At 47.1% G+C, this 21639-nt stretch overlaps 1 protein-coding gene across 8 annotated transcripts in view; it reads left to right on the forward strand.

Moving 5' to 3' along the window:
- LOC102374831 (fibroblast growth factor receptor-like 1) overlaps positions 1-19558 on the forward strand; it is a 240714-nt gene extending 221156 nt beyond the window's left edge. For all 8 annotated transcript variants that reach the window (XM_025210082.1, XM_025210084.1, XM_025210087.1 and 5 more), the window contains 2 exons: positions 10771-10851; positions 19206-19558. In XM_025210082.1, the coding sequence (XP_025065867.1) occupies positions 10771-10851; positions 19206-19543 (419 nt within the window). In that variant the 3' untranslated portion in view covers positions 19544-19558. The remainder of the gene's footprint in view (positions 1-10770; positions 10852-19205) is intronic.
- The last annotated feature ends 2081 nt before the right edge of the window (positions 19559-21639 follow it).

The following is a 21639-nucleotide window of genomic DNA, read 5'->3' on the forward strand; positions in this document are numbered from 1 at the left end:
GAGTGATCCAGTCACCTGTACATAAAGGCATGATTTAGGTGCCTAAGGCTAGGCAGAGGTTTCCTGCTGTGAATCCCAGTCTCACAGCTGCCAGCCTGTCACAAAGTCCAGGACAGAAGTGGGGTTTCAGACACTGTCTCTCGTCTACACTTGTCGATGTCTTGCTGAGACCTTCCCCTACTTAGCGCTCCCAGTGTTGGAGCTGGTAAAGTTGGCTGATGCATGTTTTCAGATGGAAATTGTGTGGCAGGCAGTGAGTTAGGATGAATTTCAGTGAGCACTTGGGGTTAATTCAAACCTGAAATTCCAAGTGAAACTCAAAGAGTGTTAATCCATGCTAAGGAGATCTGGGAAAAAGAATTACCTTAATCCCTGTGAATCAAAAATTAGCATGTGTTGCACAGCTGTGATTGTCCACCTATCTATTCCTAATGCATCAACTGCTGCAGTACTGTTGTGGAAGTAAGAAGCTTCATAAAACGTAGTTCAGAAATCTCCTTCCTTTCCATTATTTTTCTCCTTGAGTTCTGGCGTGTAATAGAGGAAATCTGCACTGATTTGGGATAGAAAGAGAGAGTCATAACTTCTGACAAAGTCAGCTATAGCCAGTGAAACGTTATGCTGCTCTGAACTAGTTGCTCTCTTGGTTGCAACGCTGCCCTGCCCGCTGCCTGATTTGGAGGAACCTAATATTTTCGGGTCAAGCGTATTGTAGGGTCAATCTATTGATCGGCTTCTCTATCTGTAAACCCACATTTTCTTTTTTAAAAGTCCTACCATGTGAATGATATTGCGACATGTGCTTCGGAGCAGGAAATAATAAAAGTTTATCAGTGCTCCTATGCACAGCAGCGATAGAGATATAGCTGAGTTCATATAGGAAATAGCAGCGGCATAGGGTAAAGGTTAGAGTAAAGGGCTGAGTGCCAGGCCTCTTGAGTTTATGCCTAACTCTGTTGTAATCTTGTTGTCACTGAACTTGCATTAGTCATTTAGAGCTTTTTCTTTTTTAAAGAAATTATGTGATTTAAAGGCTCTTGGAAGTGAAGCTTAGAGTCTTCCTGCAGCTCCTTTTCTGCAGCACTTCCTCTACGATATAGGATATATCAGCTCCAGGTTTGTGGCATCTTCTGAGCTCTCAGTCTTTCCTCAGAGCCTGGTTAAGCCCAAGGGTAGCAAAACCTTCCCTGCCTGAGGTCCACCTCTGCTAAGCCGGCCGTCTTGTGCAGCTCCCTTGTTGAACCTTCGAGGGACAGCGGGACGCAGGTGTGATTTGTGTTCACTTTGGGTTTGGGGGAAAGGAGGGAGTGGATCTTTAAACTGAGTGCGGGGAGATCTCTTTCATTCATCCATGAGAGAGAAGGCCTCATTATAATTGTTCAAGCCTGACTGGATTACATCACTTTCCCCCTCATTTCACTCCCTCTTCTTCCCTTCCCTCCACCTCCCTCCCTTCATTTGCACCCCTTGTTCTGCTGCAAGGTTGAGCGGGAGCTGCCTTAATGATGAATGCTGATCGCTTCATTCCCCATCCATCCCCCACCCCCCCATTGCTTTGAAGTGTGCTCAGGTCTCAGGCTTGAGTTCAAAGGTCACTTTGTTTATTTATGCAAAGCTGGATCATCTGTGAAATGGGGCTTTCAAGGCCTCTGACATCAAAGGCTGTAAAGCTGGCCCCATCAAGTCAGAGCAGGGACTGGCCTTGCATTATAACAAATTAAAGCAACTTTGTGGATCATCGAGAAACATTAGGGATAGATTTTTGCTTCATAAATCGGGGCGTTGTTTCGGCTCTTTAGATGGCTTCTCGGAACCGACCGTTGGCCTGAAAACAAGTTGTTCCCTTTCAACTAATATGAAGCGTTCTCCAAAAGTCACGGGTAAACACCATCTGATCCTGGCTCGGTAACGGCCCGGGAATATTTCCCGTCAGTTTCCATCAGACCCTGACTGTCATTCGGGATTTTGGATTTGTTTTAACATTAAGAGAAAGGCAGACCCGGAGCAGTTCTGGTGTGCTAATCAATGGGAACATAACAGCGTAGTTCTATATATGGCATTCTTTGTCCCAAAATACTTTATGAACTGCAGACATATAGTCCATACTGATGTGAGGAGGGGTTGGGGGCGGGGTAGGGGGTGCAGCAACCAAGCTGGCAGTAGGTAAAGAGTGTGGAGCACAGTGTGGGTGGAAAGTAAATTTTGGCCAGAGCATCAAGGCAAGCCCATGACCAAAGCCTCATATAACAGGCTGGAACTAACTTCTCCAGCCAGGACACCTAAATTATGTGACAGCACAAATTTATCCCATGCTCATTAAAATTATTTGTTCCCATCAGTGGTTCAGATGTTCAGAGCTGAAAATATCCATGCCATAAAACTGGTCAACAGTTCATTTTAATGATGGGTTTTTCACTGTCTCCTCCAGCTGGCCCATCTCCTCGACCTTGGCTATTGCAGTGATATTTGTGCAGCCTAGTGCAGAATCCCCTTCAGATACGTGCAGAGGAAGGGAGGAGCTTTCAGCCAGCTCCAGCCATTCAGCCCCTTGTAGACCAACTCCTGCCTTATTATCCAGGCAGCCAAGCTAGGCAGCTTATATTGGACCCCATTGCTGTCTGGCTGCAGGCCGGATTCCATTTCTAACTACTTAGTGCGTCTAAATCCATGGGACAGTGCAAGAAAGAGGCACTACATCGAATTAATTCCTCTTTTTACAAAAGCAGGACAGTAAGAGGCAGTTGAGGCTGAAAGCTGGATGCTGGGGCTTTGCTGAAGCAAAATGGCAAAAAACCCAGGGAATTTCGGAGCATTTATGGAAGATGGTAAAGTCTATGGTCATGGAGTATCTAACTTTGGGGTAAAGCATCCACACCAAACTTTGGGATAAAGCATCCACACCTGAGGACAGGATGGTGATCCAGGCCAACCTAGACAGGCTCAGAAAATGGGCGGACGAAAACCTGATGGTGGTCAACATCGAAAAATGCAGTGTTCTCCACCTTGGGGAAAAAAACCCCACAGCAAGCTTATAGGCTGGGCAGTGCTACGCTTGCTGGCACCATGGCCAAAAGGGACTTGGGGGTCATGAGTGACCACAAGATGAATATGAACCACCAATGCGATGTCACAGCTGGTAAAGTGAGCAAAACTCCGGCTTGCATCCATCGATGTTTCTCAAGCAAATCCCAGGATGTCATGCTCCCGCTGTACTCAGCCTTGGTGAGGCCACAGCTGGAGTACTGTGTCCAGTTCTGGGATCCACAGTTTTAAAAGGATGTGGAAAAGCTTGAGAGAGTCCAGAGGAGAGCCACACGCATGATCAGAGGGCAGGAGAACAGGCCCTATGCTAAGAGGCTGAGAGCCATGGGACTCTTCAGCGTGGAAAAGCGCAGGCTCAGGGGGGACCTGGTGGCTGCCAATAAGTATATAAGGGGTGTACATCAGGATCTGGGGGAACGCCTGTTCACCAGAGCGCCCCAAGGGATAACAAGGTCAGACGGTCACAAACTCCTCCAAGACCATTTCAGGCTGGACATAAGCCCCCAAGGCCTAGAACAGACTGCTGCCAGAGGTGGGGCAAGCTCGGGACTCCTTTAAGAGACATTTGGACATTTATCTTGCTGGGATCCTTTGACCCCAGCTGACTTCCTGTCCCTGGGACAGGGGGCTGGACTCGATGATCTTCCAGCCCCAGCGTCTATGAAAGCTATGGAATCTATGAAATTCAGACTCCCTGATGAAGAATGATTAATTTCTCAGTCCATTTCTAAGGCCTATTGCCCTTATTTTCTGATCCACAACATGCTCCCTGGGAAGATACAGACCTTCATTTTGAAAGAATAAATAATAAAAAAGAAAGTTTTCTTTAAAAATACTGGTAAGTATTTTATTTTCCCAGGGAAAACACAGGCAGCTGCTGTTGATGGGAAGCAAACATTGTGGCTATGTTAACTCCTTAGCTGCAGGACACCACAAGTTCTGTTGGCTATGGCAAAGTGTCTGACTCCTCTTCACTTCGTGAGCTGAGCTGGGTGGGCCAGCAGCTTCTGAAGCATGAACCTCTGCCTGGAAGACGAGGGTGTCCACAACCAGCAGCTGGGAGCCCCCTGTGTAGCACATACAGCGTTACTTTCTTTTTCCCCTGGCAGAGGCTTTTGAGGCAGAACCTGCTGGTGCTGTAAGAAGTGCAGTCCAGTTTCTAGCAGTTGATTTTTTGTGGGGAAATGGTATGCATTATATGTCAGAAACTATGGTATTTCAGTCCCTCTGCAAATTCAGGAAGATAGCAGATAGCAGCTGAGAACTGGAAACATCCAGCCGGATCCTTGGCTGATTTAATTTGTTTATCAGCCACAGATCTGGTCTATGTATTTTTTCTTAGATAGATCTTTGATTCTGGAACATGATTCTTCTACGAAGAGGTGAACTGCACAGCAAATTCAGCACCCTTAGAAGCAAGCACACAATAAATGATCCCTCCTGACAGCCTTACAAATATCATAGACCGCTGGTGTTCTTGGAGGGGGACAAAACCCTAAGGCTAAGTACAGACAGTCAAAAAGCCCAAGGTTGAATCAGTTCAGTCTTTGTAGGTTAGCCTAAACTGCAGAGATTAAACTGAGAAACAACTGGACAGACATTCACTTCTGATTCCAGAAATACAGGCACATGTCTGCAGTGGCTCAGGCTAGTAGCCTGGGGGTGCTGGAGCACAGCTCTCTGGCCAGCATGAGCTGTGTGTTTGCTTCCTCTTTCTGCTGCCCCTGAGGTCTCTGGCATTTGCAATCCAGAACCACAGCAGCAGGACTCTGAAGTGTTGCTCATCACTTCCTCTTCCTGCTTCCAGGCGCCTCTGGGATTTCTAGTCCATAGTTGCAGCCAGCAGTAAATTTTAAGCAGGGCAGGGCAGCTCTGTACTCAGGGGAAGGGAAGGCTAACTCCCATCCCTGGCCTCAGACCCCAGCAGGGGTTTGCCTGGGGGTAGCCGGTCCCTGCCTCCCCCGCCTACCCCCTTCTCTGCTGGAGCAAACAGCATAGCACAGCCCAGCAAAGCATGCTGGGGGACTCTGATTTAACTTGAACCAGGAAGGAGTCTGGGACAGAAGTTTCATAAACCAGTTTGACCCAAATCAGTTAAGTCTGATACTACATTCAACCAGGTCTGTCTTAAACCAGTTTCATCCATTTTGAAACTGGCTTTTCTGTTGAGTTACAGGTTTAAATCAGTTTCTGATGACTTAAACCGGTTTATGTGTAACTTCTGTCCCTAGCCTAAGAGTTAAGATCTTGCTCACGAAAATGCACAAAGGAAAACTACTATCTCTTCCTGGAGCACAGCATCAGCACTACTGGCAAACGAACATGGAGTTCTGGAGATTTTGGCTGTTATGTATGCAAGGCTCAGAATTCAATAAGCTATCTGGCTATAATGATCCGCTATTTAATGAGAAGCTAAAGAGAATGTTTAACTTCCTTGATTAGCAATAAGCTGATCCATTGGGTCATTTCAGCAGTTCTGAAAATACCTAAAAATCATCGGTAGGCACCATTTGATTCTAAATTATCTTCTCGATTTGGGTCATAGCTGCACATGAGCAACTTCTTTAGGTCCCATCTCTGTCCCATAGGCATTTTCCATCTCATGTCCTGAATTATGTTCTCATTGGCTGCACAAAGAATCTGGGTGCCACAGGATGATACAAGTTCTGGTTGGATTGGAAAAAATGCCCTGACCAAAAATAAAAGTGCTGGATACAGTCCAGCAGCACTCATAAAAACTATGGCAGAACACAAGCAATTGTCATGACCAGGTCCAACAAAACTAAGTAGTGGAAGGGAAGCCCAGACCTTTAGCCTCTTCTACTCTTTGGAAAAGCTCAGGACCAGAACTGAATGTAGAGCTTGAGCTGAACTAAAAAAACTGTCAGCCTTGTGGATGTTGTTCAAGTTTGGTTTCAGATTTTATTGCTTGGCTCCTTCTCCAGCATTGAGCAAGCTGAACAGTGAGGTCATTCTGTAGGGAAGGTTAGCTGTCCACAGACATAGACCCACTGTTAGTCACTAGAACTGGGTGTGAACTTGTTTCCCTGTCCCAAGAAACGTCCTGTGATTTCAACATTTTCTCTGTACCTCCTCAGGACTAAGCCAAGACCTTGTGAAGGTTTTTATGAAATACAGTCAGCCCATCCCAGGTTAGTCAGGGACTGAGGGAGACACAAATTTAAGTCCTTCAGAACAGGCAATTATACCTGATTCTCTAACATCCTACTGAGGTCCCTTCCGACCCTAACATCCATGAATCTTAGGGAAATGCCCATATCCCAAGGATAGTTGTTTTTCTCGCAGGCTACTCTGATGGAGCTCTTCCACTTTGTGTAAATAATATTTGCTAAGCCAGGGGTTTTCAACCGGGGGTATGCGTACCCCTGGGGGTACTTTAGAAGGCCCCAGGGGGTAGGTGGCAGCAGCACCGGGAAGCTGCCACGTGCTGCACAAAAGGACCCTCCCCCTGCTCGTCAACCGACTGCCAGGGTACTCCCTGCTTCTCGACCAGCCACCGGGGCTACCCTGACCAAAAAAGGTTGAACATCCCTGTGCTAAGCCAGAGAGAGAGACCCCTCCTAAAAGGTGGAAAGTTCAGGTTCAATTCCATGCTCTGAATAAAGCAGAACAGAAACTTGGGTGTGAGCCCTTTCCAGGTGAATGCCCCACCTGTCACTCGTCTGGGGTCTTGCTGTCTGTTTTGTTCGTTCCAGAAATTCCTAGTCCTGCACAACCCTCTTTGCAGGAATTTAATTGAAACTCATCCCATTTCCATGAGAAGTTCAGGGTTTGATGAACTGGTACCTTCTGGTCAATAGAACAAAAGGAAAACAAATCCTGAGGTCAGAAACAGTCCAGTTCAATTTATGGGGCTCTGGGTTGTCCCCCTGCACATACCATTTTCATGACCCTCCACTTAGTATGAAATAGCTGTCTTGGAAAAATAAATGCCTTCCCTAGATGTGAGTTTCCATGTTTATCATATTTTATCTTCTCCAGATGCTGCTGCTGCATTTTATTGTTAAAGACGCAACCTTTCAAACAAACAGAGATAGCATGAAGCTTCCTGGTTCTAAAGAAATCTGGTTAAATGCAGTAATTATTTACCAAGATCTCCCCCACCCCCAGCCAGAAAAATATTTATTCTGTGGGTTGGGTGCAGTTATCTGACCCTACTTTTATTCTGCCCTGCCCCCCCCAAAATGATTTCTTTTCCTGGGTCTTTTAGGTAACCCCACAGGTTTGGGATTTGGCTGAATAACAAGCAAAGAAGCGTCTTCAAAGGATCAAACGGATTCGGAGCAATTTGGCTCACATCAAAGGCTTGGCAGCCTCTCAAGTGGTGTTGAGAATGCCAGTCAGTGTGTGTAAGGGGGGGGGGGGGGGGCACTGGGCTGACATACTGTAACATGAGGCAGGAGGCAAGGGTGGGTATGCTGCTTTTTGTGCATCAAGCTGAGTAGGATTAAGATATAATTGACAGAGCATCGCGACTTAAACACCTTGCCCACTTCTAAGACGTTCCGCAGATTAACAGCGGGCAGCAGTTCCACATAGCTGACTGGAGTTTGCTTTCCTTTTTTTCCATACTTACTCTATACCCTGTACACTCTATCCTCGCCTCATCCTTTTTTGCTTGTGCAAAAGAAGATTGTGGTTGTTTGGCAGAAAACATTGCGAGGTTTTCTTTCCCGAGCGATGTAAACTTAAAGAAACAATACTGTAAGTGATGATAATGATGGTGATGGCGTTATTGTATTGTTACGCAAAAAGTACCTGTTTGCCATTTGTAAGCGATGACTGAGAGTGAACGGGAAAAGTGATACATACATGCATATATACACATGTACATATATACATATACATAGGAATGTATTTTTGCATGCAGGCATGCATATATGATATGCATGCATATATAGGATATATAGTCATATATCTCATGCATACATATGTGTGAGCATGCATATGTGCCTGTATGTGTACGTGGATTTTTCTCATGCACCGTAGTCCCAAAGTCCCATTTGTAAGACAGTGCAATGGATACTTGCTACTGCACATTGGAAGGTCTGTGCCAGTGGGTGGGTGTATGGGCTGGCGCTCATTACTCAAGCAGAGGCAGACCTGGTCCTATATGTTTTTTACTGAGGGAGAATTGGTTTTAAGAGCCTGAGGCAACTCCATTTCACCCTGCTTCCAGAGGGCTTGGGTGTGAGCAGGCCTGAGCCCTTCTGAAAGAAAGCCTTCAGCGTTCTCAGTGACAGGGAGGGAGGGGGAAAAAGCTTGAGTGAGTTGCTGAAGTAACAACCCCACACACTACTGCCTTGAAAGTTTTCTTTTCCCTCCTAAGTGACAGCTGCGCATATCTCTGGGGAAACTCTGCTGAAGTAACTACAGACAGAGCAGAAAAATTTGTCAGGGACGAGGGGGGACGCCCTGCATGGCATCTCAGGCTTCCTCCCCGCGTGCTGTTTAAGAGACAGCAGCAAATGAGAGCACTGCACGTGCGGGCATAAAGTTGCTGATGCTAAAGAGGCCAGGCCGTTTTCCAGTGTGGCAGGCACTGGGGTCAAGGAAGAGTTGGGGTTAAGTATATGTTCTTCAATAAAAGCTCCACTAGACTGTATGAGTACTACCGTGTTTGTGAGAGAGCTCAAAGACCAGATCTATTATTTTTAAGGATTTCTAGGTATGTAGAAATGAACACGAAATTATTTTCTCCCATTCTGCAGCTGAGTTTATATCCAAGATTAAGCCCCTCTTTTAGTCTCCAGATTCTTTTCCTGCAGGCTTTAGGCTGTTTCCATCTGGTATTTAGTCTCTCCCCTTCTCTGAACGTAAGGTCCTGTGGGTTTTTTTGATCTCTATGTAAGTTTTTGCTTATATTGGTGGGCTTGGTGCAAGGTGACTAAGGGCCAGTCTCCAAGGCTAAGTGCAGACAGTCAAAAAGCCTCAGGCTGAATTGATTCAGTCTTTGCAGGTTAGTCTAAGCTGCAAAGATTGAACCAATAAGCACATGAACAGACAGTCACTTTTGATTCAGGAAATGCAGCCACATGCCTGCAGTGGCTCAAGCCAGAACCAGGAGGGTGCTAGAGCATGGCTTTCTGACATGTAGACAGCATGGGCTGTGAGTTCACTTCCTCTTCTTGCTGCCCCCAAGGTCTCTTGAGATTTGCAGTCCAGATCCACAACACCAGGACTCTGCAGTGTTGCTCACCACTACCTCTTCTGCTTCCAGGTGCCTCTGGGATTTGTAGTCCACAGTTGCAGCCAGCACTGAGTAAGCAGGGTAGGGCAGCTCTGTACTTGGAGGAAGGGAAGTTGAACCTCCCTCCCTGGCCCCAGACCCTAGCAGGGGCTTGCCTGGGGGAGGAGGGCAGTGAGCCAGCCCTCACTGCTCCAGCTAGGGAGCAGAGGGGTGGGGCCATCGCTGCTCTCTGGAACAGACAGCACAGCCCAGGGCTGCAGGGCATGCTGGGGGACTCTGATTTAACTTGAACCAAGAAGAGGTCTGGGACAGAAGTTTCATAAACCAGTTTGACCCAGATCAAAGAAGTCTGATACTGTATTCAACCAGGTTTATCTTAAACCAGTTTCATCCACTTTGAAACTGGTTTATGTGCACTGAACTTATATTCTGTTACAGGTTCAAACCAGTTTCTGATTACTTAAACTGGTTTATGTGTAACTTCTGTCCCTAGCCCAACTGTGCAGCCTTGACCCATGTAATGTCCTACTTTAAATCAGACAGTGTATGTAGGTGCTGAAGTAAGGATCCCTCACTTCGGCCACGTGCATTAGCTCATTTTGACCTGAGCGACTCATGGGCCGAACTCCGGTCCAACTGATGAGATGCCACGTCGCGCGACAATGGTTCTAATCCTGGTTCTGGCACTGATAAATTATGTGACCGTGGGCACTCCTCTGAACCTCAATTTCCCTGTCTTTAAAAAGGGGATAATAATACTTGTTTTTCTCCAACCTTTTGTCTTTTTTGTCTAGTTAGATTGTCAGCAGTGAAGGGCAGGGGCTGCTCTTGCTTTGTACAGTGGAGCACAATCACAGCTTCTAGGCAGTGGGATAATAGACTATAATTATGATGGAAGGAGAATGGGACTAGATGGATCATTGGTTTAGCCCAGCACGTTCCTGTGTTCTTAATTTATATTTTCAAATAGCATCTGTACTCAACATTGCCTTCTTGCCCAAAGCTTTTCTTTCAACATCTTTGAGGGTTTGTTTGACCCCAATAAGCCTGTTTGCTTTCCTGGCCCTTTCTGGAAGCTGCAAGGTAAAATTGTTGCCAGAATTCCACTCCTTGCGTTCTGTATGACTGATCACATAAGTCTCTCCCACCTCCTGGGTTTAATTAGCTGTAGTTTTGATTTATACCATTATTTGCATGGAGGGTAGAATGGATCAGCTCTTCCAAGGGAACAGCAACCTGTAAACATAAACAAAGGGGCTTTTGTCAGCTATTAATGGAAACATTGATTAATCTCCCATCATGTTAGTAGCCTGCCGAAAAGCTCATAAAGCAGCAAATAAAATTGTTCATTAAACTGCTCGGCTGCTGGAGCCAGGATATTGAATGCAAAATGCACATTAAGTGCATTTCAGCAGTGTGGTGCCTCCCAAAGCCAGTACAATTCCCTTCCATCCTCTGGTTCAAACAGTCCTGTGTAGGGGACATTTTTAACATCCTTCCCTTTCATTTTTCTGCAGATGATGCCAGCTCAGGAAAGGACAGCCAGGTACCTGAAGGCTCCAATGGAGAATATGAAGACCATTCTGGAAAGCAGTGGGGTAAGGAAGAGAGGTTTTTTTTTTCTTTATATTTCCTCCATATCCCCATCAGTGCTAGCCATCATAATCAGAACCAAAGAAGTGCACTGAATGGATGGAAAAGGCCAGGTAAAAAATTCTGTGCAAAGACTGATTTGTCAATAGCAATGGTCAAATATCAAATACTCTCCCCTGAATGGTTATTTGACCCCAGCAGTCTTTCCTGCCCAGAGCAGGGGGGCTGGACCCGATGATCTCACGAGGTTCCTTCCAGCCCTAAACGTCTGTGAATCGGTGTGTGAATCTGTGAATGCATCAGTCTGAACTGATCTACTCTGATTTCAGTGTTGCTCTGTCCCATGAAATGTGGCTTGTGACCCACAATGGATCTTTGGCTCTCTCTCAAGACAATTTTGTCCAGAATTCATTCCCTGGGCTGTGGTTTTCCCTTACACATGCAGCCCTTTGCTGACCTCAGAGGGGTTCTCCATGACAATTGTATTGAGTTTACTCTGGGGTTTCAAAAAGGCACCCTGGGCCAGCGTGTATTTGCTCCCCCTGAAATCGAGTGGGAACTTTGATTTCATGAAGGGCAGAGTTGAACCAATGCTAAGCATTTCTGAAAATCCCATTTTTCACTATTTTTAAGGCAAATTCAAGAACTTCTCAATGTTGAAGGGTGTTAGAACTTAGGGTTTGGGTTGATGCTATTCTAGAGCTACAGCAGCTATTATAATTCAAACCAGAGCAGAATTGCTGCAAGATGTATAAGTGAAGGTTTGGATTAAGCTCTCCTCTAAAAGAAAATAAGCAAAACAACTGTTGGCCACCACAGACACGGGCGAGATGTGAACCGGCACTTCAGAGGTGTCAATAGCTCAACGTTGCTTTTGCAGCACAGTTTCATTCCATCCCTTTTTCATATTTTGTTTGTTGATGATGTGTGACACATGGGTGACCATCTACCAGCGTCATGGGTGTCATCATGCCATGCAGCGCAGCTAGGTAGTATCTTCATGGCATAGTAAGGATGGAAAGCGTTTAGCTTCAAAGGGGCAAGCCTATACCAGTTGAGCTAAGAAGAGTCTCCTCCAGGAGCTGGCAGTAGAGAGTCAATGACAATATTGTCTTACAGTTCAGCTCCTAGGCAGAAAAGGGCAGTATTACACTGAGAAGACAGAACTTGGAGCGGTCAAAGAGATTGTGCTTGTTTTCTCCTGAAGGGTTCATGTTCGATGAAGGGGAGGTGTCATTTTGAGACGAGACAAGTTTGACAAGGGGAGACAGAGACAGGAGGAATAACTGGGTCATTCCTCACATTAGGAAAGGAAACCAGTGCAAATCTCTATTCTTGCCTTATTTCTCTAAGGAATACAAGAGGAAAAATAGCATTCCATGGCTGGTGTGCCCCCTGGAGGTAGTTTTGGCTGATCTTAATAAATTAGGCATCTGCATATGTAGCATTAACTCTCTCCATTTCACGGCATGACACTTGGGACTAATCCATTCGCTTGTGAGATATTCCTCAGGGAAAAGAATCTGTTCAACTAAGACTCTCTGTGCGACATCCCATTGTGAATTATTTCATTTTAATTAGGCTGATGAAGTCTTCCAGTAAACAAAATTTCAGCAAGAAACCTGCACACACTGTCCTGTTGTCTCATCTCACGCTTTCCCTCAGCCTTTCTGATGGCAGCATTTAAAACTGTACCAATGTGCAGTCCGTGTGTACAAAGCACACTCTGAGCGGTGTAGCTGGACTGTTGTGCAAGGTATAAATAACACAGAGGTGCTTTGTAATGGGGAGCTTGGGCAGTTCAGCAAGCAAAAGTCTTGTCCTGATTTGGGGACGGATATTTAGTAAATGCAAACTCATGGCCCTTTATGCCTCTCTCTCCTGCTCTCTCACTCTTGTCTCTCTGTTTCTTCCCTCTCTGTATCTCTCCTTCTTTCTCCTTTTGTTAACTGGCCTCTCTGAACTTATCCAATTCAGGCTTTTGTCAAGGAAACATTTCAGGCCTGTGTAAATGGGATCTGGTTTCAGTATACTGCACACAGGATGGAGCAGCTTTGGAGGCCACAGTAATCACTTAACCTTCAGAAGAAAAAAAAAAAGCAGCCTGCAAAGTATTGCTTTACCTGCAGTGTCTGGGAGAGGGATTGTAAAGCAGGTGAACATAAGATTTCAAACAAAGATTCTCAGAGCCCAGAATGAGAGTTAAAAGCAGAGCTGCTGTTAACTGGTGTAGTGAGGAAAGATGCCGTTTCTGTTTCACAATATTGTACCTGCCCAGCGAGGGGAAAAAATAATGGAAATATTTGCCTGGAACCAGAGAGCAGGTATGAGCAGTGACACGGGATTATTAACTCATCAGTCAATATGATAAATTATTAGTAGATATGCCTCTTCTTGACCTGCTCTGTGATATGTTGACCCTGGTGCTGGAATCCCATCCCGTGGATATGTAACCTTACATGGGCCTGCCCTGCATGCGCTCTGACTAATTTATTGCCTTATTAGAAGATAACAATTTAGACGTATTTCACGGCTGGCTGTTAACCTCTTCCTTGCCCCACAGACAGGCATTCCACGTCCATAAAGGCAGCACCCTGCGGCTCCATTAACATGTGGGTCCCAGGGCTGGTGCTTAAACCTCATGCGCTCGAGTGCTCGCAGTGTACGGTGCCATAGGGGTTAATTATCTCTCCGGGAGCGCGATTGTTTGCACTGGAAAGGAAGCCTCCTGTTTCAGAAGATGATCAAGGGAATACCCAGTGATTTACACACCAAAACCTATGGCATGGGCTAGTATGTCACACTTGCTGGCTCAGCTGTCGCTGCTAGTACATTCGTGCCGGAGCTGCTCCACTTCATTAGATTACACATGAAAGGCAGTGCATGGAGAGCAAAGCATTTCTGCACAAGAGTTTGAAATAACATGACATGGCTGAGACCCAAAAGGACAGCCAAGGGGCGGGGGGTGGCAATGGAGGCAGGTGGCTGTGCACACAAGGACCCTGAAGATGCACTATTGGATGTTTCCTATCAAGAGGATGTGGCTCAGTCTAAGGCCAGTGTGTGGGGGACTTACCCAGACCTCTGAGGGGACTGACTTCTTTCTCCCAAATGTATGAGGAGAGGCTTGTGGACTGACAGTCTTGCTCACAGGGAGCAGCATACCAGCCTCTTCCATCCCTGAGTGCTGACAAGAGCCAGAAACCAGTCTTTGGTCTTTTCTGAGCATAAGGACTGCTCTCAGCTAATGTCCTCTGGGCATCTTGTGGATGTGGCTCCCCACCACTACATCAGCATGATGCACCATCCTATGACGAATAGTGAGACTCACCCAATTCACCTGGGGAGCTCTGAGAGAGAGACTCCCACCATTCCCCTGGTGATGTTAGTGCTGCTCTACACCAGTGCAGGCGAGGACTTGATAGCAACGATCGACCCAATGGCTAGGGACAGAAGTTACTCATAAACTGGTTAGAATAATCAGAAACTGGTTTAAACCTGTAACAGAATAAAAGTTCAGTGCACATAAACCAGTTTAAAAATGGCCAAAAATGCTTTAAAATAAACCTGGTTCAATATAGTGCCAGACTTAACTGATTTGGGTTTATGGAACTTCTGTCCCAGATCCCTTCATGATTTAAGTTAAATCAAAGTCCCCCAGCATCCCAGCATGCTCTGCAGCCCTGGGCTGTGTGCTCTGCTCCAGCAGAGCAGGGCTGGCTCTGCCCCCAGTTGCCAGCAGGGACTTTTCCATCCCCAGCAGCCATGAGCAGGGTGGATTTCCCCACCTCACCTCGTTCTCAGCTGGGGAATCAACCCAGCTCCTAGCTGGGGCAGGAGACTAATGCCCACATTGCCAGCTCCCCCCTCCTCTGGGCACGGGGTGGGCATTTTTCCTCCCTGCCACCCACCTCAGCTGGCAGCAGGGCCCAGCTCCTGGGCAGGGATAAGGCCACGGGCTGCAGCTCTGCCCAGGAGGCACAGGGCAGCCAATGCTCTGACCCCCTGAGCCAACTTCAGTGAAGCAGCGGTGCTAGGGGCCGTGCTCATTCGGTGGCTTCTGGGACAGCAGCAGGGGTCTGGAGTGGGGGTGGGAGAGGGAGGAGGAGGAGACTGCTGGTTTTCCTTCCCATTCCTTTCTCAGCTGGCCTGCCAGCTGGGCAGCAAATATCACTGGCTGATTGGCTTAGCTGCAGGGAAACCCGCAGTCCCACCTGAGCTGGGAGCCAGGGTGATTACCTGGTTGCACCCCATTCCTGGCCCCTGGGCCAGCTGAGAAGGGAGCAGGGGGAGAAACAGACCCCTATTATGGGCCCCTGTGATGGGCACAGCTTGGCTGAGGGTCCAAAGCCAGTGTGAAGGGGAGCTGGTTCCCTCCACACTCCCTCCTTAGCCAGTCTGCAAGGTGAACAGGGGCATGACCGGGTGATCGGACTGGCTCCTGGCTCAGGTGGGAGAGTAAAGCCCCCACTGTGGACTTCTCTGCAGCTGGGAGCTGGGCCAACCATCTGGCCATGCTCCCTGCTTCGCCGGCAGGGTGGCTTCAGAGGGAGTTGGGGGGCAAATGCCCCCCCACCCCAGCCCAGCTTTGGACCCCTGACTGGGCTGTGCCCATCACAGCGGGTGGAAAGCCCTCAGTGTGGGCCATTTCCCCACACACACGCACACTCCCTCCTCAGCTGGTCTGTCAGCCAAGCAGGGGTCATGGCTAGGTGATCCAGGCAGCTCCCAGCTCAGGCACGGGAGTAAAGCCCCCAGCTGGAAGATGGGTCGATCACCCGGTCATGCCCCCTGCTTGACTGGCAGGTCAGCTGAGGGGGGAGGGGGGAATGGCCCTTACTGTGGGCTCCCTCACCCCTGTACCTGGCACAGGGTTGGGGACCAGAGTTGGATGGGGGGCCATTCCCCCCCACTCCCTCCTCAGCTGGCCTGCTGGCCAAGGAGGGGGCATGGCCAGGTGATCAGCCCACCTCCTGGCTCTGGGTTGGAGGGTGAGGGGGGAGAAGAACCACCCCATTAGGGGTTCCCCCCTCCCCCCGTCCCCAACATCGGGGAGACCCCAGCTGGGGGTCCAGGTGGAGGGGAGGGTTCACTGAGACTGAGGAGGGGGCATGGCTAGGGGGACTGGCTCCGGGCATGGGGAGAGAGGTGAAGAGGCGCTTTGCTGGAGGCTTCCTCCCTCCCCACTTTCCCCTTTGCAAGGGAGACCCTGGCTGGGGTCCAGGGGACAGGGTGGGTTTCCCCCCAGGCCCGCTTCTCAGGCTCCCTGGACTGAGGAGGGGGCATGGCTAGGGGGACCGGCTCTGGGCACAGGGAGAGAGGGAGAAACACCTCACTGGGGCCTTCCCTCCTCCCCCTCCCCCAGCGCTAGGGAGACCCCAGCTGGAGGTCTGGTGGGGGGGTCCCTCCTCAGCAGACTGGAGGCTAAAGAGGGGGCTTGGTTGGGGAAATCACCCAACTCCCCCACTGGCTGTGAAGTGAGGTCTAGTGCCTCCTGGTGCTGGTATGGGCCACTGCAGGGCTCTGGCTCCCGTTCACTTTTGAAATGCAAACCTGAGTTCACTTTCTTATCGGTTCAAGGTGCTTCACCTTGGTGGCCATAGCAGCGCGGTGCTCCCTCCTGTGCCAGATCCTGCCTGCTGGGCCTTGGAGGCGGCTTTTGCCTTGAGCTGGTCCAGCTGCAGCCCTGCATCCTGCTGTGGGCACAGAAATCTGGGGAGGCCTGTGACCTCCCAGCTCCCCATTGCCTGTACACCCCCTCTTCCCCACACACCCACCCCTTTCCTCACACGCTGTGGGACTGGGAGCAGGGGGCAGTAGGTCAAAAGTGAGGGGCACCAACAGGGCTGGGGTGGCTGTGGGCTGGGAGTGAGGGGCACCAACAGGGCAGGGGGGTGGTGGTTTGGACATGGACAGGGGGCAAGGCACTGGCGTATCGGGGCTGCTGAGTGCCACAAAGCAGCAGGGGGAGGGAGGGAAGCTGCAGCTGGACCTGCATCCTGATGAGTGAAAGGGGCAGAGGGAGCTCTAATTTTCCATGATTAAAAAAACCAAAATCAACTGCCAAAATGTATACGTGTTTAGAATTTATTTTATTATAATGACCGAGGCACTGGTAAGGCTTCCAAATTGCTTTAAATATATCAATAAAACATTGTGTTCAACTGATATAGTGATATTTCATTTTAAATGTGGAAAAATGTGGATTTTGAGTTTTTAAATCAGAGAATTTGGGATTTTTCAATAGAGAAAACCAGGATCTCTGCTGATTATCTTGACATGCAATTTGTTTGCTGCTGCTGGGGCTGAGAGGAAGAGCTCCTAATTGAGATTTTTATTTAGGCTGGTGAGGAAGGGTGGGTCACTGGAAAGACACTGGAAGGAAAGGACTTGGAATTTAAAGGAAGAAAAGATCAGAGGGGATATTGCCAGTGAAGAAGGTAGCACACAAGAAAGCACAGAGGCACTTGGCTCTGGGCCTAAGCAGAAAAATGGTGGGAGTTAGGAAGCAAGGAGGAAATAGGGATGATGCTGCGTAGAGCCAACAGGTGCGGGAAAGAAGTTAGAACGTGAAGAGGGAACCATGGTCCAAGGGTAGTGAGAGGAAGGTGATTTTCAGGAATATTTTTGGTATAGAAGGAATCTAGGTAGGACTTGGGTCAAAGAAAATAAATTAATAGTAATTGGAGGAACTGGGGTTAGCAATGTCCCTGGTTATTGTAGAGCACAGTTTGAGCGCTTGTGGGAATTTATGCTTTCTTCTAAATTACTCTACGCTGCTGTGAGTTATGATTCTGGCCTTGAATCCAGCATGTGAAGACATTTCTACATTCTTAGGACTATTGTATTTTTCATCATATTGATTGGTTAGACCTTCTAATGGTTATACAGGAAGGATACACAGCAAAAGTAATAAAGCCACTTGAATAAGACTATGTCACCTCTTTTCCCCTGAAGAGGGACAGAGAAAGTCATTAAACAATAATTGAAAAATTTATGGGAGTTTAACGGTTAATTTCCTGTGGGTCTTTAGAAGATTGTATCCCGTTACTTATGAATCGAAGATTCGGTTCCATGTGAACTTCCACTTGAGAATTTGTTCTTTTGGGTGCAGTAGTGAAAATATTTGCAGTTCTCTATCTCTAGTAAGGTCAGGTTGGAACATAACCCACAATTCTTTGTCAAGGGTACTGGTCGCTTGAAGAGTACTGCATCTGCTCATCTGCTACTTGGGTTACGTTGGGTTGTAGCTCTTACTAATCACAAAAGTCTGTGCCTTGTTTTGTTCTTACAAGTGGGTTTTTTTTTTGCTGTGTATACTTCAGAAAGCAATGTTGGGTGAATCTTGGAAGGTTCAGATCAGCGTGGAAAAGCCTGAATGTCCAGTCAGATAGTCCAAACCTATGGACTTGGCAGAATTGGTATAGTGATCTGGTGAGAACTAGGTTAGTTTCCCAATTTCCCTGACTGTATGGTATGGTTGGCCATGTTTGGAGAGATGCTGAGCCCTCTCTTCTCTCATTAAAGCTGGTACACGCTTGAGGTGTTTAGCTCTTCACAGAGAAATCATGAGAACAACCAGCCTTGGGGGACTTTCACTTGTCTGCTTCTGATTACAGCTAAAACCAGGGAATATAAAGCACCAATGCCCAAAACATGATAGTAACTCTAATGTAAACTGTAGGGACCTATACACGTGATGAAGCTCTGCTCTGACATGTGCTAATTAGCATGCATCGGAGCAGACTTGATTAATCGAGTCTGCTGGCCCATGCTAATTAGCATGCTCCAGCAGCCTCCGTGTCGTGTATTCAGCATCCCCGTGTTTCAGAACGGTGGCAGGGGCACTTTAACTAAAGCTCATTGAATGAACTTTATTGAAAACACTCCCACCACCATTTTGAAGCGTGGGATGCTGAATACACGTAACGTTGCAGGCAGTTTAATTAGAGCAGCTCACAGAGTTGCTCTAATTAAAGTGCCCCCCCCTGAGCACATGTATAGACGCCGTCTGTGTCTAAATTATGTCTTCATTTATGGCACCGAGACATTGACCTATATCAGTTAGGTAGGTGTTTGGCCCAGTACTTACGGCAGTTGATTCAAGCAATGCTTATACAATTAATATTATAGGTTATCTCAGCTTCAAAATTTATGAGCCAACATAGGACCTACTTTACTAAAGGAAGCTGTCTTTGCCAGTGTATGCACTAGTGATACATGGGTACTCCTGGCGTATTTGGAGCTAGATGCCTCAGAAATGAAGAGGACAGAACCAGCTGGCAGCAGAATCACCCCCTGACTGTATTATCCATCATGGACCTTGCCTATTATAGTCGGTGTTTAATGTCTTTTGCAGCCCGGCCCAGGTTCACACAACCTGCCAAGATGAGGCGGAGAGTGATTGCACGTCCTGTTGGGAGCTCCGTCCGCCTGAAATGTGTTGCCAGCGGGAACCCTCGACCTGACATTACCTGGCTGAAGGACAATAAACCCCTCACCCCACAGGAGATTGGGGAGAACAAGAAAAAGAAATGGACACTAAATTTGAAGAACTTGAAGCCAGAGGACAGTGGAAAATACACATGCCGAGTGTTCAACAGAGTTGGGGAAATTAATGCAACGTACAAAGTTGAAGTAATCCGTAAGTACTGCCCTCTGGGACATAGCACCAAAATCGGTGTGCACTGCCAGTAACTAAATGCACAGAGGAAACTAGATGGGGAGGTGTTGCATGCATCACTGAAGACAGAGAAGCCATTCTTCACAATCAATGATAGCATGGGCAGGACATAATCATATCCTGGATAAATACAGGTTACTGTGTCTGGGGAGAAAGGCTCCCAGAGTGGGCGGGAGATGCATGGGAATCAGTGCTGTCCCTATGATCAGAGATCACAATGTGATATGCCTTCAGAGAAAAGCCCAGACAGCTGACATAGTCACTTCAAGGGCCAGAGAAATCTGCTTCTAGATCCACTAATGACTTTGTTGGAGTCAGGTAAGACCTTTCATATGTCTGAGGAGAGTTAGAGAAGTAGTTTAAGTGTATACAGCTGCCACAGGGTTAAATTGAATGGCATTAATCAATGGAAAACTTAGACTGGATGTCAGGCAGAAGATGCCTCTTCCTACAGAGCAGTCATCCAAGAGAATTTATAGAAGCCCTGTCACTGGAGTCATTACCCAGACAAAGCACTGACAACCAGATTTCTAAAAGTATTTAAATGCTAGAAGGTGCAGACTGACACAGAGGGGGATAACCAAAAACCCAGTAAGTTTCTGCTGCATCTTCAGTTATGTGAACATCTTTGAAAATCTGGCTTTTGAAACAGCAGGTGATTATCTTGCTCCTATCTAACCTTTCTGATTTTGTGGCGTTAATCCCCTGTCTTCCACATTATTATCTGACATAATTATAGAGAAAAAGCAACCCAGTCTAGGCAAGGAAGAGCTCCTATTCCAAATCATGTTTTGTTTATGACATCATAAGATGTTACCATGGAAATAATGATGAAACTGCAAGTTCAAGAAAAAGGAGAAGATAGGCAGGGGGAAAGATCAAATATCTTGGATTGCTTGGGAATGGGGTATGGAAGTCTACAAAGTGACAGATGGAAAGTGTGTTGTTTATCTGTCCATGCATGTGTTTAAGCATGTGCATATGAGAAAATATATCCCGGTGTGAAAGTGCCTCCTTCGAGGTAAAGATCTGTACTCTGGTAACTCCCTTTCTCCATCATAACAGGAATTAAAAGCACATGCAGGGAGTTCTGTTGTGCTCCAAATGCACAAACCTGCTGGACATCTGGTATTGATAAAGATGCAGCTGTGTGGAGACAGTAAAAACATGTGTTTACACTAAAACCAGGAGCAGAGACAGGGAAATGAATCAAGCCCCATCCTAATGTCAGATGTGGCATTTTCACTTCATCAAAACCAGACAGCACAGGCGGGGAAAAGCCCCTTTTCTTTGTTGGAGAGTGGTCCCTGTTTATCTTGGTTTTTATCAACCTGAAGATGGATGTAACCTTTGTTTTCATTAGCCTTTTCTGGCAAGGAGAGAAAGCAGTAACTGAAGCAGGAACCAGAACCAAGTAGATAAGAGTATTAAATGGTTTTCACAGACTTTTTCCTATTTTAACAACATGCTGCAGCACAATTCAGGTTTTATTCAACTTCCTCGACTATTTTTTTTTCTGAGCCTATACTCTGGTCTGGGCTGAGTCCTCTCCAGCTGTGCCCATGGTACAGCTGTTGCTCATGTTCTCTGATACATCTCAAGGATATTGTTGATAGCACCTATTGCATCCTACTGTGACCCAGAGGAGAATAAAGCGTTGTTCCTTCCTTCTGTGTCAGAGCTTGTGCAGCACTGCTGGGAACTGGCTCTTTTCACATCCAGTCCAACAGTGGATGCTGTTAGAAAGCCAGCGGGCGCATATACAAGAGACGCTAACTGCTCAGTAGCCGAATAATACTGCAGTAGCACATCACAGCACCAACAGTGTTAATACACTACTGCACAGTATTCTTAGGCTACTGCACAGTAGACTTAAAAGTCATTCACCACTGCTGCTTATGAATTGGTTACTATGCATTGATTTAGTATTTGGTTATACAAGTACTAAATAAATGCTCAGTAACCACTGCGCAGTAGCGTCTTGTGTAGTCATGCCCTCTATCTATTAAGAATGACTATGTGAACAGGCATTTCCCTCTGCCCGGGAGAGGGAAAACTCTGGCATGTCAGACATGACTGTCTAAAAACTGATTGTAAATATGGACTGTTT

This window comes from Alligator sinensis, unplaced genomic scaffold, assembly GCF_000455745.1.
Source record: "Alligator sinensis unplaced genomic scaffold, ASM45574v1 scaffold656_1, whole genome shotgun sequence".
Lineage (NCBI taxonomy): Eukaryota > Metazoa > Chordata > Crocodylia > Alligatoridae > Alligator > Alligator sinensis.